Source organism: Danio rerio, chromosome 3, assembly GCF_049306965.1.
Source record: "Danio rerio strain Tuebingen ecotype United States chromosome 3, GRCz12tu, whole genome shotgun sequence".
Classification (NCBI taxonomy): Eukaryota; Metazoa; Chordata; class Actinopteri; order Cypriniformes; family Danionidae; genus Danio; species Danio rerio.
In genome coordinates, this window is record NC_133178.1 from 67087501 (window position 1) to 67109762 (window position 22262).

At 35.8% G+C, this 22262-nt stretch overlaps 1 protein-coding gene across 1 annotated transcript in view; it reads right to left on the minus strand.

Moving 5' to 3' along the window:
• tom1l2a (target of myb1 like 2 membrane trafficking protein a) overlaps nt 1-22025 on the minus strand; it is a 35733-nt gene extending 13708 nt beyond the window's left edge. Inside the window, 12 exon segments of the mRNA NM_001351677.1 lie at nt 2087-2162; nt 3086-3203; nt 4706-4889; nt 7114-7156; nt 8906-9039; nt 9330-9446; nt 10471-10632; nt 11982-12116; nt 12534-12683; nt 14586-14664; nt 18146-18230; nt 21950-22025. Of these exon segments, the coding sequence (NP_001338606.1) occupies nt 2087-2162; nt 3086-3203; nt 4706-4889; nt 7114-7156; nt 8906-9039; nt 9330-9446; nt 10471-10632; nt 11982-12116; nt 12534-12683; nt 14586-14664; nt 18146-18230; nt 21950-22001 (1335 nt within the window). The 5' untranslated portion in view covers nt 22002-22025.
• Nucleotides 22026-22262: the final 237 nt, after the last annotated feature.

Genomic DNA, 22262 nt, shown 5'->3' on the forward strand with positions numbered 1-22262 from the left:
ATTTTTGTTAATAAATAATAATAACTAATGATGCATAATAATGTAATAAATAATATTATTATAAATAATAAATAATAAACAAATAATAAATAAGAATAATGAATAACAATAACATGAATAAATAAATATTGTTATTAAATAATTATATTATTAATGAATAATAATAATAATAATTAATATATTTATTTATTTTATTATTTATTTATTTCATTATTATTAAATAATAATAAAAACAATAAATAAATAATTTAATAAATAAATAAATGAATAATAGTACTACTAATAATAATAATATATGAATAATAATAAAATAAATAAATATTATAATAAATAAATAATAATAATTACTAATTATGCATAATAATATAATAAATAAATATTATAATAAATAAATAATAATATTATGAATCTTAATCAAGAATAATGCATAATAATAAATAAATAAATATAATCATAATAATATTAATAATAATAATGAATACCAATAATAAAAATATAAAATAAATAAATAATAATAAAAAATAACAGTGAACAATAGTAATAAAATAAATATTATAATAATAAATAAGAAGAAAGAATGAATGACTAAATGAATGAATGAATGAATGAATAATAATAATAATAATAATAATAATAATAAAATAACTGAATAAATAAATAAATAAATAAATAAATAAATAAATAAATAAATAAATAAATAAATAAATAAATAAATAAGAGTTATTTAGTTCTTTGTTTTTGCATATCAGTTTATATAAAGTCACTAAAATAATGTGAATCTGGAAAGTGAGATTACTGTGTGCAATAGCCAAACACTGGATACACTAGTTTTAATCCAGGTTAGAGTCCAGCATCTAGATAGTGGATGATGATGGTGAAATCTACAGCTTTTCCCCTGAGGAATGAGGTGAAAATGAGGTGAAGCACAGTAAAGAAGGAGAGAGCCGAGAGCAGAGCTCATCAGAGATGAATAATGGTGTCTCCGAGAGCGTCTCTCTGCTTTACTGTGCCGTGTTTAGTGTTGATGGAGGGATGAACAGACACACAGTGTTTCTGGTGGCATCCTCACCATTCCTTGGGTCATAAGCCAGCTGTCTATGGGCTCCAGCTCAGCGTTAGCGCCTTTAGCATTGGGCTGAATCAACAACAGAAAACAGCTTACACACGTGCAGAAAAAGAAAAAAAACACACACACACACACACACCCAAACCAGGACTAAAGCACTAAAGTCTCAATAAGAGAAAGTCACTGTGAGTCAGTGAACTGCAGTAGATGGAGAGGAGAAAACAAACAAGAGGAGGAGAAATATATATAGATATAAAGAGACGTAAACTTTGAGCTGTGGGCTGATGGCTGGGCACTGCAGGACTGTTGTGTAACATCAGCGCATTTCAACACAACGCCTGTGTGTGCTAATAATGGAGATATAAAATATCTGGAGTGATTTGCTAACATGAGGATTTCATAACACTGAGTTTCACTGACACCATCAGACTTTGGAGAAACCTCACTGTTTACCCATTTGATTTAAAGACACGAATGCTTTTTCTGCTTAAGGTCTTGTTTCTAGTCCAAATATCTGCACATTATTAAAATCAAGAAGCATTTTCTTGTTTAAATGAAAACTCATTTTATTTTGACTTTGAAGAAATAAGAATAAGACCTTGAAATAAGACCTTAGGCTCAATTTTAATGATCTAGGCGCAAAGTCTAAAGCGCAGGGCGCAAAAGCGTTAAGAGCGTGTCTGAATCCACCTTTGCTGTATTAAGGACAGTAAAATCCACTCTGCAGCCGGCGCATGGTCTAACAGGGTTGAGTGGGGTATATATATGCTGGTAAAACTGAAAAGTGTGGGGGGGATGCTTAAAAGGGGGGCGATCATGAACTGAAGAGCGGAGGGGAGTTATCTACTCACTCTGGTCATGAACAATTCTGTAATTGTGCATCAATCATGGTGTGGTTTGACACTGAGAGACCTCATAGTGTCAATATATTTGAGTGTAGAAACTACAGTACAGTGCTGCAGTGAGTGTGCTCATTTATTATCAGTCTTCATCAGTGTGTGTGTGTGTGTATAAACTCACCCCAGTGGCGTTCTGCTGTCTGATGTCTAATGCTGAGGCCAAACCCACCAGAGCCTGAGGATCCTCATATTTAACACTGCAAGAGAACACCGCAATCAGAGCATATTTATTAATATTGTTATTATTATTTATTTATTTATTTACTCATGTATTTATTTATTTTATTTATTTATGCAATTATTTATTTATTCAATTATTTATTTTTTATTCATTTATTTATTCAATTAATTATTTGTTTATTTATTTATTCAATGATTTATTTATTCATTTATTCCGTTATTTATTTATTTATTCAATTATTTATTAATTAAATTATTTATTTATTTATTCAATTTATTATTTATTCAATTAACTATTTACTTATATAATTATTTATTTATTTAATTATTTATTTATTTATTTATTTATTCTTTCATTTATTCAATTATTTATTTATTTATTAACTTATTTATTCATTTATTAAATTATTTTTATTCAATTATTTATTTATTCATTAGTTTATTCAATTATTTATTTATTAATTTATTTAATTGTTTATTTGTTTGTTTATTTATCCAATTATTTATTTATTTTATTCAATTATGCAATTATTTATTTATTCATTTGTTCAATTATTTATTTATTCAATTATTTATTTATTTATTCATTCATTTATTAAATTTATGTATTCATTTATTAGTTTATTAAATTATTTATTGATTAATTTATTAGTTTATTCAAATATTTATTTATTCATTTATTAGTTTATTCAATTGTTTGTTTATTTATTAAATTTTTTTTCTTCATTTATTGTATTATTAATTTATTATTTGATTAAATTATTTATGTATTTATTTATTCATTTGTTTATTCATTTATTTATTTATTCGTTTATTCAATTATTCATTTATTTATTCATTCATTTTTTATTAAATCAATTATTTATTTACTTGTTCATTTGTTCACCGGTTTTCAGCATTGTGTGAGTATGTGTTTGTGCGTGTGTGTGTGTACACTCACTTCCTGCGCTGCTCGGCCAGAGAGCTGGAGCGTGTGTGTGCGAACATGTCGAAGTCGTCCTGAGGGTTGTGATTGGCCAGAGAGCTGAGCGTCCCGCTGACGCTGTCTGACCTGACATCTGCAGGAGAAAAGCAGGCTATATAAGGTTGCATATTTTACTATTAATGTGCACCTTTTAATCTATTTTAAAGGTTGATGTTTCCAACAATAGATTTATTTTCGTCCAAGATCAAAAAAATACTTATTGTTAACCTCATTTTTTTTTCAGAATCTAAATTTCGCCATCATCTGTCAGTGCTTCAAACAATTTATTGAATGAGTTGTTCTCTCAAAACCCCACCCTTCTGTTTCTGAAACCCCACCCTGCTGTTCCTGAAACCCCGCCCTTCTGTTTCTGAAACCCCACCCTGCTGTTCCTGAAACCCCGCCCTTCTGTTTCTGAAACCCCACCCTGCTGTTCCTGAAACCCCGCCCTGCTGTTTCTGAAACCCCGCCCTTCTGTTTCTGAAACCCCACCCTGCTGTTCCTGAAACCCCGCCCTGCTGTTTCTGAAACCCCACCCTTCTGTTTCTGAAACCCCACCCTGCTGTTCCTGAAACCCCGCCCTTCTGTTTCTGAAACCCCACCCTGCTGTTCCTGAAACCCCGCCCTTCTGTTTCTGAAACCCCACCCTGCTGTTCCTGAAACCCCGCCCTGCTGTTTCTGAAACCCCGCCCTTATGTTTCTGAAACCCCACCCTGCTGTTCCTGAAACCCCGCCCTGCTGTTTCTGAAACCCCACCCTTCTGTTTCTGAAACCCCACCCTGCTGTTCCTGAAACCCCGCCCTTCTGTTTCTGAAACCCCACCCTGCTGTTCCTGAAACCCCGCCCTGCTGTTTCTGAAACCCCGCCCTGCTGTTTCTGAAACCCCACCCTTCTGTTTCTGAAACCCCACCCTGCTGTTCCTGAAACCCCACCCTGCTGTTCCTGAAACCCCGCCCTTCTGTTTCTGAAACCCCACCCTGCTGTTCCTGAAACCCCGCCCTGCTGTTTCTGAAACCCCACCCTTCTGTTTCTGAAACCCCACCCTGCTGTTTCTGAAACCCCGCCATGCTGTTCCTGAAACCCCACCCTGCTGTTTCTGAAACCCCGCCCTGCTGTTTCTGAAACCCCGCCCTGCTGTTCCTGAAACCCCACCCTGCTGTTTCTGAAACCCCGCCCTGCTGTTCCTGAAACCCCGCCCTGCTGTTCCTGAAACCCCACCCTGCTGTTTCTGAAACCCCGCCCTGCTGTTTCTGAAACCCCGCCCTGCTGTTTCTGATTGGTCAGATGGCTCTACTTTTCTTTGCCTAAAAAAACAATTATTTATTTATATATATATATATATATACAGTATATGTGTGCATGTGTGTACGTATGTATGCATGCATGTGTGGTTATGTATGTATTTATGTATGTGTGTATGTATGTGTGTGCGTTTGTGTATAGGACTGTATGTATGTGTGAATCTTATCATATATGTATATGTATGTATTTATGCGTGTCTGTGTGTGTGTGTGTGTGTGTGTGTGTGTGTGTGCATGTTTGCAGGTGTGTGTATGTATATATGTGTGTGTGTGTGTGTTTGTGTGTGATCCTCACCAAGTCCCGCCAGCTGTGTGGACAGGGATGCAGTATCAGCAGCAGCAGGAGCAGCGGGAGGAGTCTGCATGTGTGTGTGTGTGTGAGTGTGTGTGGGTGTAGTGCTGATGCGAGGAGTGACCACCGCTGGAGATCCGGGACCCAGATCTATTAGATTATCCTCCTCTGAAGCCTCATTCAGCACCTGCGCATTCACAACACACACACACACACACACACACACACACACACACACACACACACACACACACACACACACACACACACACACACACACACACACACACACACTGCTCTAATCATCAGAATATTAACATGACAATCCCTCACTATACACACACTGGCGTAATGAAGACATCTCCATCATGAAAATACAAATAGATCATTCATTCATTCAGCTTAGACACTAATTTATAAGACGTCGCCACAGCGGAATGAACCGCCAACTATTATTCGCTTATATAAACTAAATCAGCGGTGTCCAAACCCTGCAAAGTTTGGTTCAAAGCCCAATCAGACACACCTGAGCTAGCAGATCAAGCTCTCACTAGGCTTTCTAGAAGCATCCTCCCAGGTATGTTGAGGCAAGCTGAAGCTAAAATCTGCAGGACACCGGCCCTCCAGGACCGAATTTAGACACCCCTGAACTAAATAATTCATGACTATTTTAATATTTTAATGAATGTGTTCTGTAGGTGTCCTACATGCAATATATAAAAAAATAGCAGATTATTAGATCAAATAACAAATGTGTGTGCGCGTGCTTAAGGTTATTTATTCATGAATTATTTAAGATGCATAATGATTAATATGTAAATATTAGTGGTGGGCCTCTTATCATGTCTGCTTAGTTCAGTGATGACTTAAGGTCATCAGAAATGGCCGTTTGGAGCTGATGTATGTTGATTTATGTTTACCTGAATAAACAGTTAATAAACACAAGCACATCTTACTGAACATCATTTATTTTCATCACCAATTATCACAGTAGAACAGCTCCTCCAGCAGTCTGTGATGCATTTTAGAAACAGGAGATAGCCCCTGCTCTAATGCGACACCTGGCTAGAGAAACCCGTTCCCAAAGACTTTTGTCATTATTTAGGTAGCACACATATTCTGAATGAGCCATTTTAATCTGGATTAATTCCTAGATTAATCTAGATTAAAAAAATAATATATGCCCGCCTATAGTAAATACAAACACACACACACACACACACACACACATACACAGGTAAGCACTACGCTTTCTAAATCATGAGTTTGACACCTCGGTCACACTTTACAATCAGGTTGTATTAGTTATTGTTAGTTAATATATTTAATAAGATGAACAAAAGACTTTAATAATAATAACTCATCCATGCTAATCTAAATAAACAATAATGCTGATGATAACTAGCATGAATTTGGATTTTAATAATGCACAAATAAATATTAAGCTATGATTCATAAACAGGGTGTCACGGAGGCTCAATGGTTAGCACTGTGGCCTCACAGCACTCAGGTCACTGGTTTGAGTCCCGGCTGGATCAGTTGGTGCTTCTGTGTGGAGTTTGCATGTTCTCCCCGTGTTGGCGTGAGTTTCCTCCGGGTGCTTCAGTCCAAACACATGCGCTATAGGGGAATTGATCAACTGAACTGGCTGTAGTGTATGAGCGTGCGTGTGTATGGGTGTTTCCCAGTACTGGTTTGAGGCTGGAATGGTGTCCACTGTGTAAAACATATGCTGGAATAGTTGGCGGTTCACTCCGCTGTGGCGACCCCTAATAAATAAGGGACTAAGCCGAAGGAAAATGAACGAATGATTAATAAATGCTGTTCTTTATTAATATATGTTAGTAAATAAATGAACTGATGAAACCTTATTGTAAAGTGTGACTCATGTCTTCATATGAGAAAGCTACAGAACTGATTTAGGGCATCGATTGGAAGAATTAAGGAAAACAAGGGTCGGTAAACTGGTAGCATCATCCTACTTCACTCACAGCTACACACAGATCATACTTGCCTCTCTCAGCTAAGCATCATGCAAACATTAAAAACATTCAATAAAGACATGAGCATGCAAAATCAACAGCGAGCACACGAGTGAAACATAAACACTGATGCTAGACAAATAATACAGCCTACGGTAGCTCTTTATTTTGATGGTGCATTAGACTATTAGTAGACTGTCTGCTGAATATCTGCTGATGCTGCTCCTGCAACAGACATTTCACTGACTAGAAGACACTTTGCAAGTACATGTCAACTTGTCTGACTAACATTAACCCCATCCTAACAGTCTACGTATAATCTAATGAGAATTAGCAGGCATGTAGATGCAGTGTAGCTTAAATTCAACAAACAGACCATCAAAATAAAGTCTGACCTAGCGTATTTGGAGCACAGAGTGTCAAACTCACCCCGTTGTTTTGTGCAGCTCTGCCGACTCGATATCTCTCGTACCTGTTAGAAACAAACAACAAATCCTGATATAGTATATGTAATATTTGTGATCCTAAATTAAATATTGGACCATTTTAAGACACTCATTCAGCAAATGCATGATCATTCACAACAGAAATGCTTGAAGTTTCTCCTCTGACTCTACATCATAACTTTTAAATCCAGATGGACGGAGCAACCATTACTGCATCCAAAATGGTGAAAAGCCTTGGAGTAACGATTGATGACCAGCTAAACTTCTCTGAGCACATCTCTAGAACTGCTCGATCATGCAGATTCGCACTCTATAACATCAGAAAGATCCGACCCTTCTTATCTGAACATGCAGCTCAACTCCTTGTTCAAGCTCTTGTTCTCTCCAGACTGGACTATTGCAACTCTCTACTAGCCGGGCTTCCAGCTAACTCTATCAAGCCTCTTCAGCTGCTTCAGAACGCAGCAGCACGAGTGGTCTTTAATGAAGCTAAAAGAGCACATGTCACTCCGCTGCTCATCCGTTTGCACTGGCTGCCAGTTGCTGCTCGCATCAAATTCAAAGCTCTGATGTTTGCCTACAAAGCGACTTCTGGCTTTGCTCCTTCTTATCTGCTCTCACTTCTGCAGATGTATGTGCCCTCCAGAAACTTGCGTTCTGTGAATGAACGTCGCCTCGTGGTTCCATCCCAAAGAGGGAAGAAATCACTTTCCCGAACTCTCGCATTCAATCTGCCCAGTTGGTGGAATGAACTCCCTAACTGCATCAGAACGGCAGAGTCACTCGTTGTCTTCAAGAAACCACTAAAAACCCAACTATTTATTCTCCACTTACCTAACTTATCTGCAATTGCCTCTCTGACTCCCCCACTAACTACATTAATAAAAAAAATAATAATAAAAAAAGAATTACTAATGTTTTACTTCTGAGACTTTAGAGACCTGAAACTTGCCTACAGCACTTCTTCATTGTTGCTCTTATAGTTGTGTAAATTTGTTCCTTTCCTCATTTGTAAGTCGCTTTGGATAAAAGCATCTGCTAAATGACTGAATGTAAATGTACTCTATGGTTTTAAATAGTTTTAAGTGTTCTTAATGTGCAGTTTGTCTTGGTAAGGTCTCGAATGTTTGGCCAGGACTCTCCTAAAAAAGAGATTATTTATCTCAAAGAGTCTTTTCTGGTTAAATAATGGTTAAAAAAAACATCTTTATTTTTACTCTTTATTTAACCAGCAAAACAACACTTGCGTCTATCTAGCGTGATGATGAATTTAGAATTGTTCGCCCACCTGTGAATTAATTTACCTCAATTATTTCCCAAATGATGAGCAGATTCAGGAGTTATTCTCAGTGTTTCCTCTAATGTTTGTTCTTCTGGAGAAAGTCTGATGTGTTTTATTTGTGCTAGAATAACAGCAGTGTTTAATAGTGTTAAAGTCATGTTAAGCTCAATATTATTCGCCCCTTCAGCAATATTAGTGTTGGATTGTCTCCAGAACAAACCACTGTTATACAATGACTTGCCTAATTACCCTAACTTTACCCTAATTACCCTAGTGAAGCCTTTACATGTCACTGTAAGCTGAACACTAGTGTCTTGAAGAAGATCTAGTCTAATATTATGTGCTGTCACACATATCAGTTATTAGAAATGAGTTATTAACACTTATGATTAGAAATGTGTTGGAGAAATCTGTTAAACAGAAATTAAGGTAAAAACATACAGGAGGACTAATAATTCTGACTGCAACTGTATATACTATGATGGAGCCTCACCTCTCGTAGCGCAGGAACATGTTGTTTAAATCATCGTTAGCATGCAGCAGCTCTTCGGTGACCTCTTCATTGGATACGCGAGAGATGAGCTCCACGATCCTGTGCTGCATGGCTCGACAGGTCCGGTTCAGCTCCTGACGCACACCATTGCACAAACAACTTCAACTTACTAATGTTTTTTACTAATACTTCAGTTTGTAATTAAATTAATTTGTCTGACATCAGAATTAAGAATTAAGCAGCGTCACATTGGAAAGCGTTAAACACACAGGTTCATGGAGGAGATCTGTGCTGCTGCATTCTCATGTGGACACATGTAAACTCGTCAGGGAAAAGTATTGAGATATTCTTTTGCAGTGGAAGCTGTGCAAACCGCTAGGACTTATTATTATCATCATCATCAGATATTGTTTGTTCATAATACCTGGAGTAATTCGAGATCAGATGCGTCTTCTTGGCCCGGCACCATCTCTGTCAGCATCTCCGACATCACTTTAATATTCCCGCGTACAATATCCAGCTCACTCCGCAGACGTGCAATCTGGACAAACAACACAACTATCAACAAAGACACACACAGCTATATACATTCTGAATTCTCATCTCACCTAAGTTTAAAGAAAATAATTAAATTATATATATATATATTAGGCTTAACAATAAATAACATATTTAAATAAATATTAAACAGTTAAATTCAATTTTAATAAAGCTTTAAAATAAATTAAATAATAAAAAAGCAACTTAGAAAAAAATTAATAAATAAATTTGAAATAATTAAATTCTAGTTTAAGCTTAATATAAATTAAATAAATAAATATGAAATAATTAAAATCCAATTTTAGCTTAAAAATAATTAAATAAATAATAAAATTCAAATTTAAGCTTAAAAATAAATTAAAGAAATAAATATTAAATCATTAAATTCCAATTTAAGCTTAAAAATAAATTAAAGAAATAAATATTAAATAATTAAATTCTAATAAAAAATACAATTAGAAAAAATAAATTAAATAATTAAATAAATGTAAAATAATTAAAATTAAATGTTAAGCTTAAAAAGAAATTAGATAATAAATCCTTAATTTCTTCTGCTTAGTCACTGATTCATCAGAAGTTGATACAGCGGAATGAACCACCTAAAAGAAATCCTAATCACATAAATATTAAATTAATTAAACAAAAATGTTTTAAAAAAATTAAATAAATTCATAAAATAATTAAATTTTATGTTTCAAGTTTAAAAATAAATTAAATAATGAAATAAACATTAAATAATTAAATTTTATTTTTAAGCTTAAAATAAATCAAATAATTAAATAAATATAAATTAATTAAATAAATAAAACATGTTAAAACAGAATAAAATAATTAAATAAACATAAAATAATTAAATTATATTTTTTAAGCTTAGAAATAAACAAATTAAATTAAATTAAATTAAATTAAATTAAATTAAATTAAATTAAATTAAATTAAATTAAATTAAATTAAATAGTTTTATGGTTTGCACTTCTCAGTAGCACATCTGATCTTTGCATGTAAGAGAGTGAAATCGGGAGTACCTGCTCTGGGTTTGCAGAGATGGGTCCTGCTGCAGTCTGGATGTGTGTGTTGTTGAAGACTGGCGCTGCAGCGGCTGCAGGTTTAGGGCTGCTCTCAGGTGCAGTGTGTGTCTGCGCAGGTGCTTTATACCTGTGTGTGCCTGGATCCACCTCCGGGACACCCTGCAAACAAAAAACACACACCACAAGATGAAAACAAACACATGAGCTGTTGCTTTCCTGTTATTGTTTTGTCGTAAAACAGATTATTTATGATAATACTGATTCATAATTAATATGAGGGCTATATTAGACACCGTTACAGACTGAACTGAACTGCATCAGGAGAAATGTGCAGTCTTGAAAGCACAATGCTTCCACTTCACACATCATTGGGTGATTTTCTTATGTTGGGCATGAAATCATCAGTATAAATATTTTATTCATATTTATTTTAGATTTTTATATGTTTACTCCAAGATTTGCCATGAAGTTCTACATAAAGTGAGGAATATGATCACATATGAGAGAGTAGATTTCTGAGAATATACTATAAAATGTCCTTTACATGTGCACAATTTATATAAACTATTAAGGGACAGAGTTTAAAGAAATGGTACTATATGGTGATATATATTATTATCCTATTAAGCTTAAGAATAAATAATAATATATAAAAGAATTAAATTCTACGTAAAATAAATCAAATAATTAAATATTTAATTATTAAATATTTTTAGGCATAAAAATAAATACATTGAGTAAATATTAAATTATTTAATTCGAATTTAAACAAATGAATTAATTAAAAGTGAATTAAGCTTAAAATTAATTAATTAAATTATTAATAAATAAAAATAAATTAAATAAATAAATATAAAATGATTAAACTCTCATTTAAGCTTAAAAATAAATTAAATAATAAATATTTAATTATTAAATTCTAATTTAAGCTTAAAATAAATTAAATAAATATTAAATAATTAAACTAATTCAAGCTAAAATAAATTAAATAAATTAAATATTCAATTATTAAATAATTTTTAGGCTTAAAAATAAATGCATTGAATTAATATTAAATAATTTAATTCAAATTTAAAGAAATAAATTAATTAAAAGTGAATTAAGCTAAAATTTATTAATTAAATTAATATTAAACAAAATAATTAAATAAATAAATATTACATAATGAAATTCTAATTTAAGCTTAAAATTTTATTAAATAAATTTAATTTAATTCAAATTTAAGAAACTAACTAATTAAAGGTGATTTTTAAGCTTAAAATTTATTAATTAATTAATATTAAATACAAATAAATTAAATAAATAAATATTAAATAATTAATAAAATCAATTTAAGGTAAAAAAAAATCTATTAAATCATTAAATAAATATCAAATAATTTAATTCATGATTTACCACATAGTGAGTTTACATTAATGGTACTATATATATATATATATATATATATATATATCAGGATATGAGATGACTTATATGGTGATATGAGACTTGTGTATGCGATCTCTCACCCGCTGTGGTGTGTGTATGGGTGAGAGAGCGTCCAGATCCGCCATGGGAAACTCTACCCCTTTCCTCTTCAGCTCCTCGTAAATGTGCACCACTCCAGTCAGGTCTGGACTGCTCCTGAACGCATCGGCCCAAGCCTGAGCACACACACACACACACACACACACACACACACAAACACGGGTATGTTTACACGAGGGCTTGCACAGACTATTCAAACTTAAAGGAGAGATATTGTCCCCCTTTTTACTAGATGTAAAATTATCTCTGATGAGTTTGAGCTGAGAATAGCACTAAGATAGGCACTAGTGGGCGGGGCTTCTCCCCTCTGATGACACGTACAAAGAGAGAATGTCAATCAAAGTGTTTCTGCATCAAGTCTGATCATAATAAACACAATTAATTACTGTTGACCATTACAGGCTGCTGGAGATACACACACACTGCTGCTGTGTTTAAACCCCTTATAAAAGTGATTTCTGCATAATATCTCTGTCATGGTGCATTTTAATTGGCAAAAACACAAATGCAGATGTTGTTTGAGCTGAACTGACCTGTATCAGCGCCAGCACTTTGTCCTGGGCTATAGCAGGAGGGTTGTTCTTCGGGCTGATTATCTTCACCATCACGCCTTCAATGAAGTCTCTGTTGGCTACATGGACGTGGAAACGGTGGCCGCAGTTTTTCACACAAGTCTCAAGCACCTAAAAACACAATCATATTAAAGATTAGAGCAAAACAGCACACACACACACACTGCAAAACACTTTATTTACTCAGAGTTTGAGTCTTGTTTCTAGTCCAAATATCTCAAAAGTCTTAAATCAAGAAGAATTTTCTAGACAAGCCAAAAATATAGTCTTGTTTTCAGATATAATGAGTCAAAATGAAGTGAGTTTCTCCTTAAAACGACTAAAATACTCTTGTTTTCGCTTTAATAACATTAATTACCTTGTGTTTATATACATAGGGTCATCACATTTGCATGATGCAGTGTCGTTTATGTAGTTCTGATATATTAATCCTTAACCCTTTTACATTTATTTTATTTAATCATGATCATAATAATGATCCACTTTATTTTAAATAGCACCTGTAAAAGTAGCATCTCAAAGTGTTTTATAAACAAAGAGTGCAGAAGTAAAAAAAAATACATGCATAAAATACTAGACAAAAAAACAACGCAATTATAATAAAGATTATGAAATCAAGAAACAATAAAAAATTATGGAAATTAAAATAAATTAAGAAATAAAATATAATGAAATAAAGAAATGATTGAAGAAATAATTACAGAAATAAAATTTAATTTAAAAAAATTAAGAAATAAAATATCTTGAAATAAAAAACTAATTGAAGAAATAATTACAATAAAAAAATAAATTAAATAAATAAAAATAATAAAAAATTAAGAAATAAAACATTGCAAAATAAATAAATAATTAAACAAATAAAATGAAAAATTAAATAAATATCAAATAAAAATATTACAAAATAAAAAATAATGAATTAAAAAGATAATTATAAAAATGAAAATGAAATATTATAAATTAAGTTATTAAAAGAAAATAATTTTGCTTCTCTGTCTTTTTTCTATCAGTGTAAACACACTGGTTTCCTTACACTTATCACTGGTTTAGCGATATTTAAAACATAGCTTCTCACCTATAAAGATTTAAATAATCGAGCTCCTGTTATCTAGCCAACCTTCTGTCTCGTTACAATCCAGCTCGCTCTTTAAGATCTCAGACTCAGGGCTTCTGGTAGCACCTAGAATAGCAAAGCCCACTAAAGGAGGTCGAGCCTTCTCATTTATGGCTCCTAAACTCTGGAATAGCCTTCCTGATAATATTCGAGGCTCCGACACACTCTCTCAGTTCAACACTAGATTAAAGACCTATCTGTAAAGCACACACTCAGTGCATCACTTAGCGGTGTGATACATGAATGTGCTCCACGTATCTCGTTTATACACACTATATGCAGCAGCTACGCTAATTATTCCCTTTATTCTCTATTTCCACCTGGGAATACTCATCCCGAGGCCCTCAGACTATGCAGAGTCACTGATTAGATCCAAGACCAGCGACAAGATGATCCCAAGGTTTCCATTATCCTGGACCAGGCCGTATCTTGAACAGCTGCTGTGGTGGTCATGGAGGAGTGGAGAGCATGAGACTGATTCCTGTGACGCTCCAGTGACTGATTAGTCTTTACTGAGGTCCAGCTTCCAGCCTCCGGCGCCTAGACTGCAGCTCTGCACAAGACCCTTGGCAGGAGAAATGGTCGTGCCCAACACTAAGTCTGGTTTCTCTCAAGGTTTTTTTTCCTTTACTTTCGCCAATTGGTGAAGTTTTTTCCTCTATAGTGTTTGAACTCTCAGTAGTGATTATTAAACCACACTGAACTGAGCTAAACTGACCTAAACTTAAACTCTGAAAACTGGACTACACTTCTTCCATTTACTATGATTTTTTATGTGAAGCTGCTTTGACACAATCTACAAAAAGAAGCGCAAAAAAAAAAGCGCTATACAAATAAAGGGGAACTGAATTGAATTATCAAGAATGTCCTGCGCTAATGTTAAACAGTACTCCGTCACTCACGGTCAGAGCCAGCATCACTTCACGGAAGTTTCTGTTGCCGTTGAGTCTCTTCTTCACTGCACGCATGGCGTCTCTGGGCCTGTGGAGAATCACGACAGCGTAAAGATCATATAAACATTAATGCGGGGTTTCTGCAGATATCATAGCGACAAATTTATAGTTTCCCTCTTTTTTATGATTTCATATTAATATTCTGGTTGTTCTGAGTGTGCCGGTTTAGGTTCAGTTCAACACACAGTTCAGATGTTTTTATTATAATGTGTTCAAATGTGTCATGTTGGGGGCGTGTACACAGTTGCTGTTTTAGAGGGCGTGTTGCTTCACATTTAAATTAGTTTCGGCTTCCCGCCAAACATAACAAGGGGGCGGAGCCAAGAGCTTCCACGCTCTGTGTTCGCAACAGACAGGCTGACAGACAGGCTGCGTCTGAAACCGCATACTTCCATACTATATAGTACGCTAAAATCAGTATGCGAGCCGAGTAGTATGTCCGAATTCATAGAATTCGAAAGTACCCGGATGACTTACTACTTCCGGCGAGATTCTGAAGTGCGCATGCCATGCACACTGCGCTATCCCATAATGCCCCATGAGAGAATTCATAATTGGAAGTGAGGCGACGCAACTGACGCAGGTAGGTCACGTGACCATGACAAAATGGAGGATGTAGTACGTCCGAATTCCATTCATACTTTTCACATTCATACAGTATAGAGCGTACTATTTTAACGGCAGAGTTCTACGTTTACATTCAAATGCAGTACCTACTGAGTAGTAGCCGGTTTCGGAAGCAGCCACAGAGAGAAGCTAAGCTAAGCTAAGATCAGCATTCAGTCGTAAATGTACGAGTCGCACACAGACCAAGCAGAGAGTACAAAATCATTTGAGTCTCTTTGTATAGTCTCGGTGTACAAGTGCCGAGTTTTTACACCGAGACTAATAACCACACACACACACTGAATTAACTTTGACTGAGGCACTGAATGTGCCAGGACACGGCACACCAGACACACTCAGTGATGCGGCAGAAACATGAAGTGTTCCGAATCGCCGCGGCACGCATTCCAGAACTCCAAACACAGGCCTCCACCAGGACAAACACAACGGCACCGCACTGCTGACCCGAAGCTCCGACACGTGCACCCCGACAGAAAACCACACCGCGCCGAGCCGCTGACACGAAGCTCTGCTGCGTGCACCCCAACAGAAACCCACACCACTCCGCACCGCTGACCCGAAGCTCTGCTGCGTGCACCCCGACAGAAACCCACACCCCGCCGAGCCGCTGACCCGAAGCTCCGCTGCGTGCACCCCGACAGAAACCCACACCCCGCCGAACCGCTGAACCGAAGCTGCGCCGCGTGCACCCTGACAGAAACCCACACCACGCCGCACCGCTGACCCAAAGCTCCGCCACGTGCATCCCGACAGAAATCCACACCATGGCAAACCGCTGACCGGAAGCTCCGCCGCGTGCACCCCGACAGAAACCCACACCACTCCGCACCGCTGACCCAAAGCTGCGCCGCGTGCATCCCGACAGAAACCCACACCCCGCCGAGCCGCTGACCCGAAACTCCGCCGCGTGCACCCTGACAGAAACCCACACCACTCCGCACCGCTGATCCGAAGCTCCACCGCGTGCATCCCGACAGAAACCCACACCCCGCCGAGCCGCTGACCCGAAGCTCCGCCGCGTGCATCCCGACAGAAACCCACACCCCGCCGAGCCGCTGACCCGAAGCTGCGCCGCGTGCACCCTGACAGAAACCCACACCACGCCGCACCGCCGACCCGAAGCTGCGCTGCGTGCATCCCGACAGAAACCCACACCACGGCGAGCCGCTGACCGGAAGCTCTGCCGCGTTCACCCTGAAACAAACCCACACCGCGCCGAGCCGCTGACCCGAAGCTCTGCCGCGTGCACCCCGACAGAAACCCACACCACTCCGCACCGCTGATCCGAAGCTCCGCCGCGTGCACCCCGACAGAAACCCACACCACTCCGCACCGCTGACCCGAAGCTCCGCCACGTGCACCCCGACAGAAACCCACACCACGCCGAGCCGCTGACCCGAAACTCCGCCGCTTGCACCCCGACAGAAACCCACACCACGCTGAGGCGCTGACCCGAACTCCGCCACGTGCACCCCGACAGAAACCCACACCACTCCGCACTGCTGACCCGAAGCTCCGCCACGTGCACCCCGACAGAAACCCACACCATGCCGAGCCGCTGACACGAAACTCCGCCGCTTGCACCCCGACAGAGACCCACACCACGCTGAGGCGCTGACCCGAAGCTCCGCCGCATTCACCCCGACAGAAACCCACACCACTCCGCACCGCTGACCCGAAGCTCCGCCGTGTGCACCCCGACAGAAACCCACACCCAAAACTCCAAAATGCACGGCGCTGCACCGCGCAAAAGGTACAAGCAATAATTCCGATTACAGCAATAATGTGTGGGAATATTGATCTTGTGTTGAGCCCAATGAGCCTTTCATCAAAACATAGAGCGCGGGTGTTCCTTTAGTGACACCGCTTTGACTCACGCGCTGAAAATGGCGGACATGCAACAAGAAACTAAGGATATGATCGTGACGCGAGCCTGTCAATCAATATTGGTGGGCGGGGGAACGCTCTCCTACGTCAAGTTGCGGTCGGTCTGAAAACCGCTCCAATTGGTCCACCGTTTATTTGATGATAAATTGAAAAAAAAAGGAGTGTGTGTGTTTATATCACCCCAATATGACGCTCTATACACTATATCAACACACACGTCTGTCTAAACAGCTTGAAAAGTAGATTTTTCACCATTGGTGCCCTTTAAGACCTTTTTAACACCATTATTAAATTTCAAATCAAATCAAATCAGGCCTTTATTTGTCACATACACTTTCGTCTAGTGAAATTGAAGTCATAAAGCCCGCCTCCTCCGTGTTAATGAACGAGACTTGAACCCAAATTAAAAAATTAATCCCACTTGGAATAAAATGTCTCCTCTGGGCCCGTCGGGCAGTCCTTCAGCACATGCCCAGGCTCCAATTTCAGCAGTGTGTGGAGACAGTTTGTGTCAGTCACGAGGCGTTCTGCATTCAAAGCGTTCAGTGTGAAAAGCTGTCTCGTCGTCCATAATTTATACAGTCATGGGGATCAACCGTGATCTGTTACCCCCCTACCGACTATAAAGTAGAGAAGTAATCAGTTTTAGAGGCCGTCAACATGTGCAGGAAGATCACATGAAGAAGCGGAACTACAGCAACACACTCCTGGCTTACAGGAAGCACAAAGGCAGAAGTGAAGCACTGCAGGTCATGCTTTATCAATATCTTATACCTACCATAATCACGCGAGACTATATAACGCAAACTGCATGCTTATGCAAACATCTGAACACATCACATGTGGTGGAAAACACCCACAGCACTGAACGCGCTGAACAGGAGAGCAGACGCCCAAACACAGCAGAGCACAACAGACTGCTGTTCCTCATACACAGCACAGACTGTAGTGTCCGAGTGTGTGTGTGTGTGTGTGTGTGTGTGTTGGTCTCTCACCCTTCCTCAGTCTCGTTAATGATGTCACAGATCTCCATGTTGAGCGTCCAGTCCTCGTTCTGCAGGGAGCCATCCGTGGCCTTTTCTGTCAGAAGCACACCACGGTCACTCATTGGCAATGTGTTATTCTGACAGGTCAGTGTAATGCGGTCATGGATTATCATGTGTAAAAGGGCAAAAACATCCTTCATCCATGCAAGACGGCGACTCATTTAGGGAACCGATAACTACACATGCTATTCTTGTCATGAGCATCAAGGTGTGGGGGCGCTGTCATGTCAAAGCTTCCGGATGCTTTCACTTTTACTCCACTTGCTCTACATCTTTAGGCAAGCACTTTTCCTGGAGTATGACTTTTCATGAGAGAGCTGAGTGATGAATGCTCAGCAGAGTGCTCAGCAGATCCTCAACGTCTGACCTCAGCACAGAGACGCTGCTCATCAACTCTTCCCAAATCTAATCAGGAGCAGCAGTAATGCAATATGCTCTCTAACACACTTTATTCTGCGACCGCTGACAGAGACTCTTGTTCGCTTTTCTGCACAGCACTGGAGAAACAGGGGAAGCCATGGTGGCTCGGTGGTTTGCATTATGATGCAAATAAACTGCTATTGATAGATTTCCTCACAGAGACACTCATTAAAGCAAAGCAAAGTGGTTAAAGACACCACGTGTGCAGCGGTTTTGCGTATCGTGCAGTGTCAACAAACCGAAGCACTCACGTGACTGTAAAACTGCAGATTTATGACACTTGTAACCACATCAGGACCAGACATGATGATAACAACACACACTGCTTTTAGAATTCTAGCATGAGCTGCTCAATAATAATAATAATAATTATTATTATTATATAAAAATTACAATAATAATAATAATATAATTATAATAATGATAATAATAATAATATTAATAATAATATAACATAATCATAATATTAAGAAGAATATAATAAGATTAATACAATAATAATAATAATAATAATAATATAACATAGTAATAATACTATATTAATAATAATTATTATTATTATTATTATTATATAATATTATTAATAATAATATAACATAATAAGAAGAAGAAGAAGAATAGTAATAATAAGAATATAATAATAATACAATAATAACAATAAAAATATAACATAGTAATAATACTATGATAATAATAATAATAATAATAATAATAACATAACATAACATAACATAATAATGATAATAATAATAATATAATGATATAATAATAATAATAATAATAATATGATAATAATGATAATGATAATAATAATAATAATAATAATAACAACACTAATAATAATAATATAATAATAATAAGAAGAATATAATAATAATAATAATATATTCTGCATGCATAAAAGGCATGTTTAGAGCATTACACATTCCACTACCATTGACATTTGTTAATAATAGTATATTATTATTTTATTAATTTTTTTTATTATTATAGCATGCAATTGCTTCAGATTTAATGTTTTTTGTCAAAATTGTGCAGTCCATTTATATATATATATATATATATATATATATATATATATATATATATATATATATATATATATATATATATATATATATTTATATATATATATATATATATATATATATAATACTTAATATACTATATATTCCTAATGTTATATAACAACATTTAATTATAAAAATTATATATAATTATGTTTACATTTTATATAAAATTTGTTATACATTTTTAAATGATATTTATATATTAAAAATATATTAAAATAAAATGCTAAATAAAAATGAATTATTAAATCGTTATTTAACTAAAACGTATTCAAATTTTTAAAATATTCATAACCAGGGTTTTTTTACTTTCTTTAAATAATTATGTACATAATTACTATGTATAATTTGTATAATATAATATTTATAATTACATAAAGTGCCACTATATTATACAATACAATGCAAAAATAATAATGAACAAATAAAACTCATTTTTTAACAATGAGTAAAAACATTTAACTCATTTGTATAGCCCACAGTGCTGTATTTTTAGCGGAGACAAATCATAAATATGGATATTCAGGTGATTTTTTTTTGATTGCCTGCTTTTCATATCTCTCTCTCTCTCTCTCTATCTCTCTCTCTCTCTCTCTCTCTCTATATATATATATATATATATATATATATATATATATATATATATATATATATATATAGTGTTTGTGTGTGTTATGGTGATCTACTAAACAATCCTGAGCAAAGCATTACATATAGAGTAATACATTTATTTTATAAACACAAACAGGATTGAATGATATCTCAGTGTAGATTAAGCTTTAACTATTAAAATATTAATATTATAGAGAATGATCTCTGATTGATCACAGTGAGCTTTCAGTGCTCAAAACTAACTAACTTTACGGACACGAAACACACTCCTCCTTACTCTCTACAAACTTAATGAATTCTCCAGCTATGAAAACAGATGTGCAGAGTTTGTCAAACTAGTTGTGTCTAAACCTGATGAAGATGCTGGTTAGCGGTTGTAACTAGAAGGGATACAGCCGCAGCTGAAAGTTAATGAGAATTATTTGCATTATTTATTAAATTACCAGTTAAATTGTATTTTATTTAGTATCTACCCCTAATCCAACCCTTACCTTACCCTCACAGTAATATAAATACAGTAATTATTATGAGAATTATTCATATTATTTATTAAAATACCCATTAATTTGTATTTTACTACCGTCTACCCCTCACAGTAATGCAAATACAACAATATTACAAGAGTTATTCACATTATTTATTAATTTACCCATTAAATTGTATTTAATTCATGAGTACCCCTTACAGTAATGTAAATACAGTCATTATTATGAGAATTATTCGTATTATTTATTAAATTACCAATTAAATTATGTTTTATTAACGTCTACCCATAACCCAACCCTTAACTTACCCTCACAGTAATGTAAATACAGTAATTATAACGAGAATTATTTATATTATTTATTAAATTACCCATTAATTTGTATTTTACTAACATCTACCCCTTACAGTAATGTAAATACCGTAATTATACCCAGTATTATTCCTATTATTTATTTAATTACCCATTAATTTGTATTTTATTAACATCTACCCCTTACAGTAATGTAAATACCTTAATTATACCCAGTATTATTCCTATTATTTATTTAATTACCAGTTAATTTGTATCTTATTAACGTTTACCTCTCACAGTAATGTAAATACAGCAATTTTAACGAGAATTATTCATATTATTTATTCAATTGCCCATTGAATTGTATTCTTTAAATGTCTAGCCATAACGTCTAGCCAAATAACCCTTAACTTACTCCCACAGTAATGTAAAAACAGTAATTATACATAATATTATTCGTATTAATTATTAAATTACCCATTAAATTGTATTTTATTAACGTCTTCCCCTCACAGTATTGTAAATACCGTAATAATACACAGTATTATTCATACTATTTATGAAACTACCCATTAATCAGTATTTTAGTAACGTCTACCCCCACCCCAACCCTCACACTAATGTAAAAACACTGTTTATTGCTGTATTGTGTCATCAAAGTTGTGCTATTCTGATGTGAGTTTCTTCAGCTGTATCTCATCTAGACTTTACCATGGTGTTAGCGCATCATCTACTTTAGCTAGCTGTGCTGACTCTTCATGCTAAATCACATTCGCGGCGGATTTCAACAATAACAATGGACGAATGTGATCCTTTAATGATTATTACAACACACTGCGTTGAATCAGAGGCTCTAATAATCCGCGAACTCACCAATACACTGGCCAACAGGAGTGCTGTACGGATTCCCTAACAAGAACTCCATCTTGATGACAACAAAAATCCGCTGAAAAACTAGCAGCTGAGGCACAGCGCGCTTAAACCCCGCCCCTGACTCGCTCTGATTGGTTCTTCTTCTTCTTCTTCTTCTTCGTTTTATGGCGAGTTGCGAACCAACTTTAAAGGTGCATATCGCCACCTACTGTGATGGAGTGTGAAGAGGTTGAACTGGTTTCCTAAATTCTATTGTATAATCCACTATTTTTAATGAACCTTATTACTGCCTTTATTTGTCTTCCTGAATCTA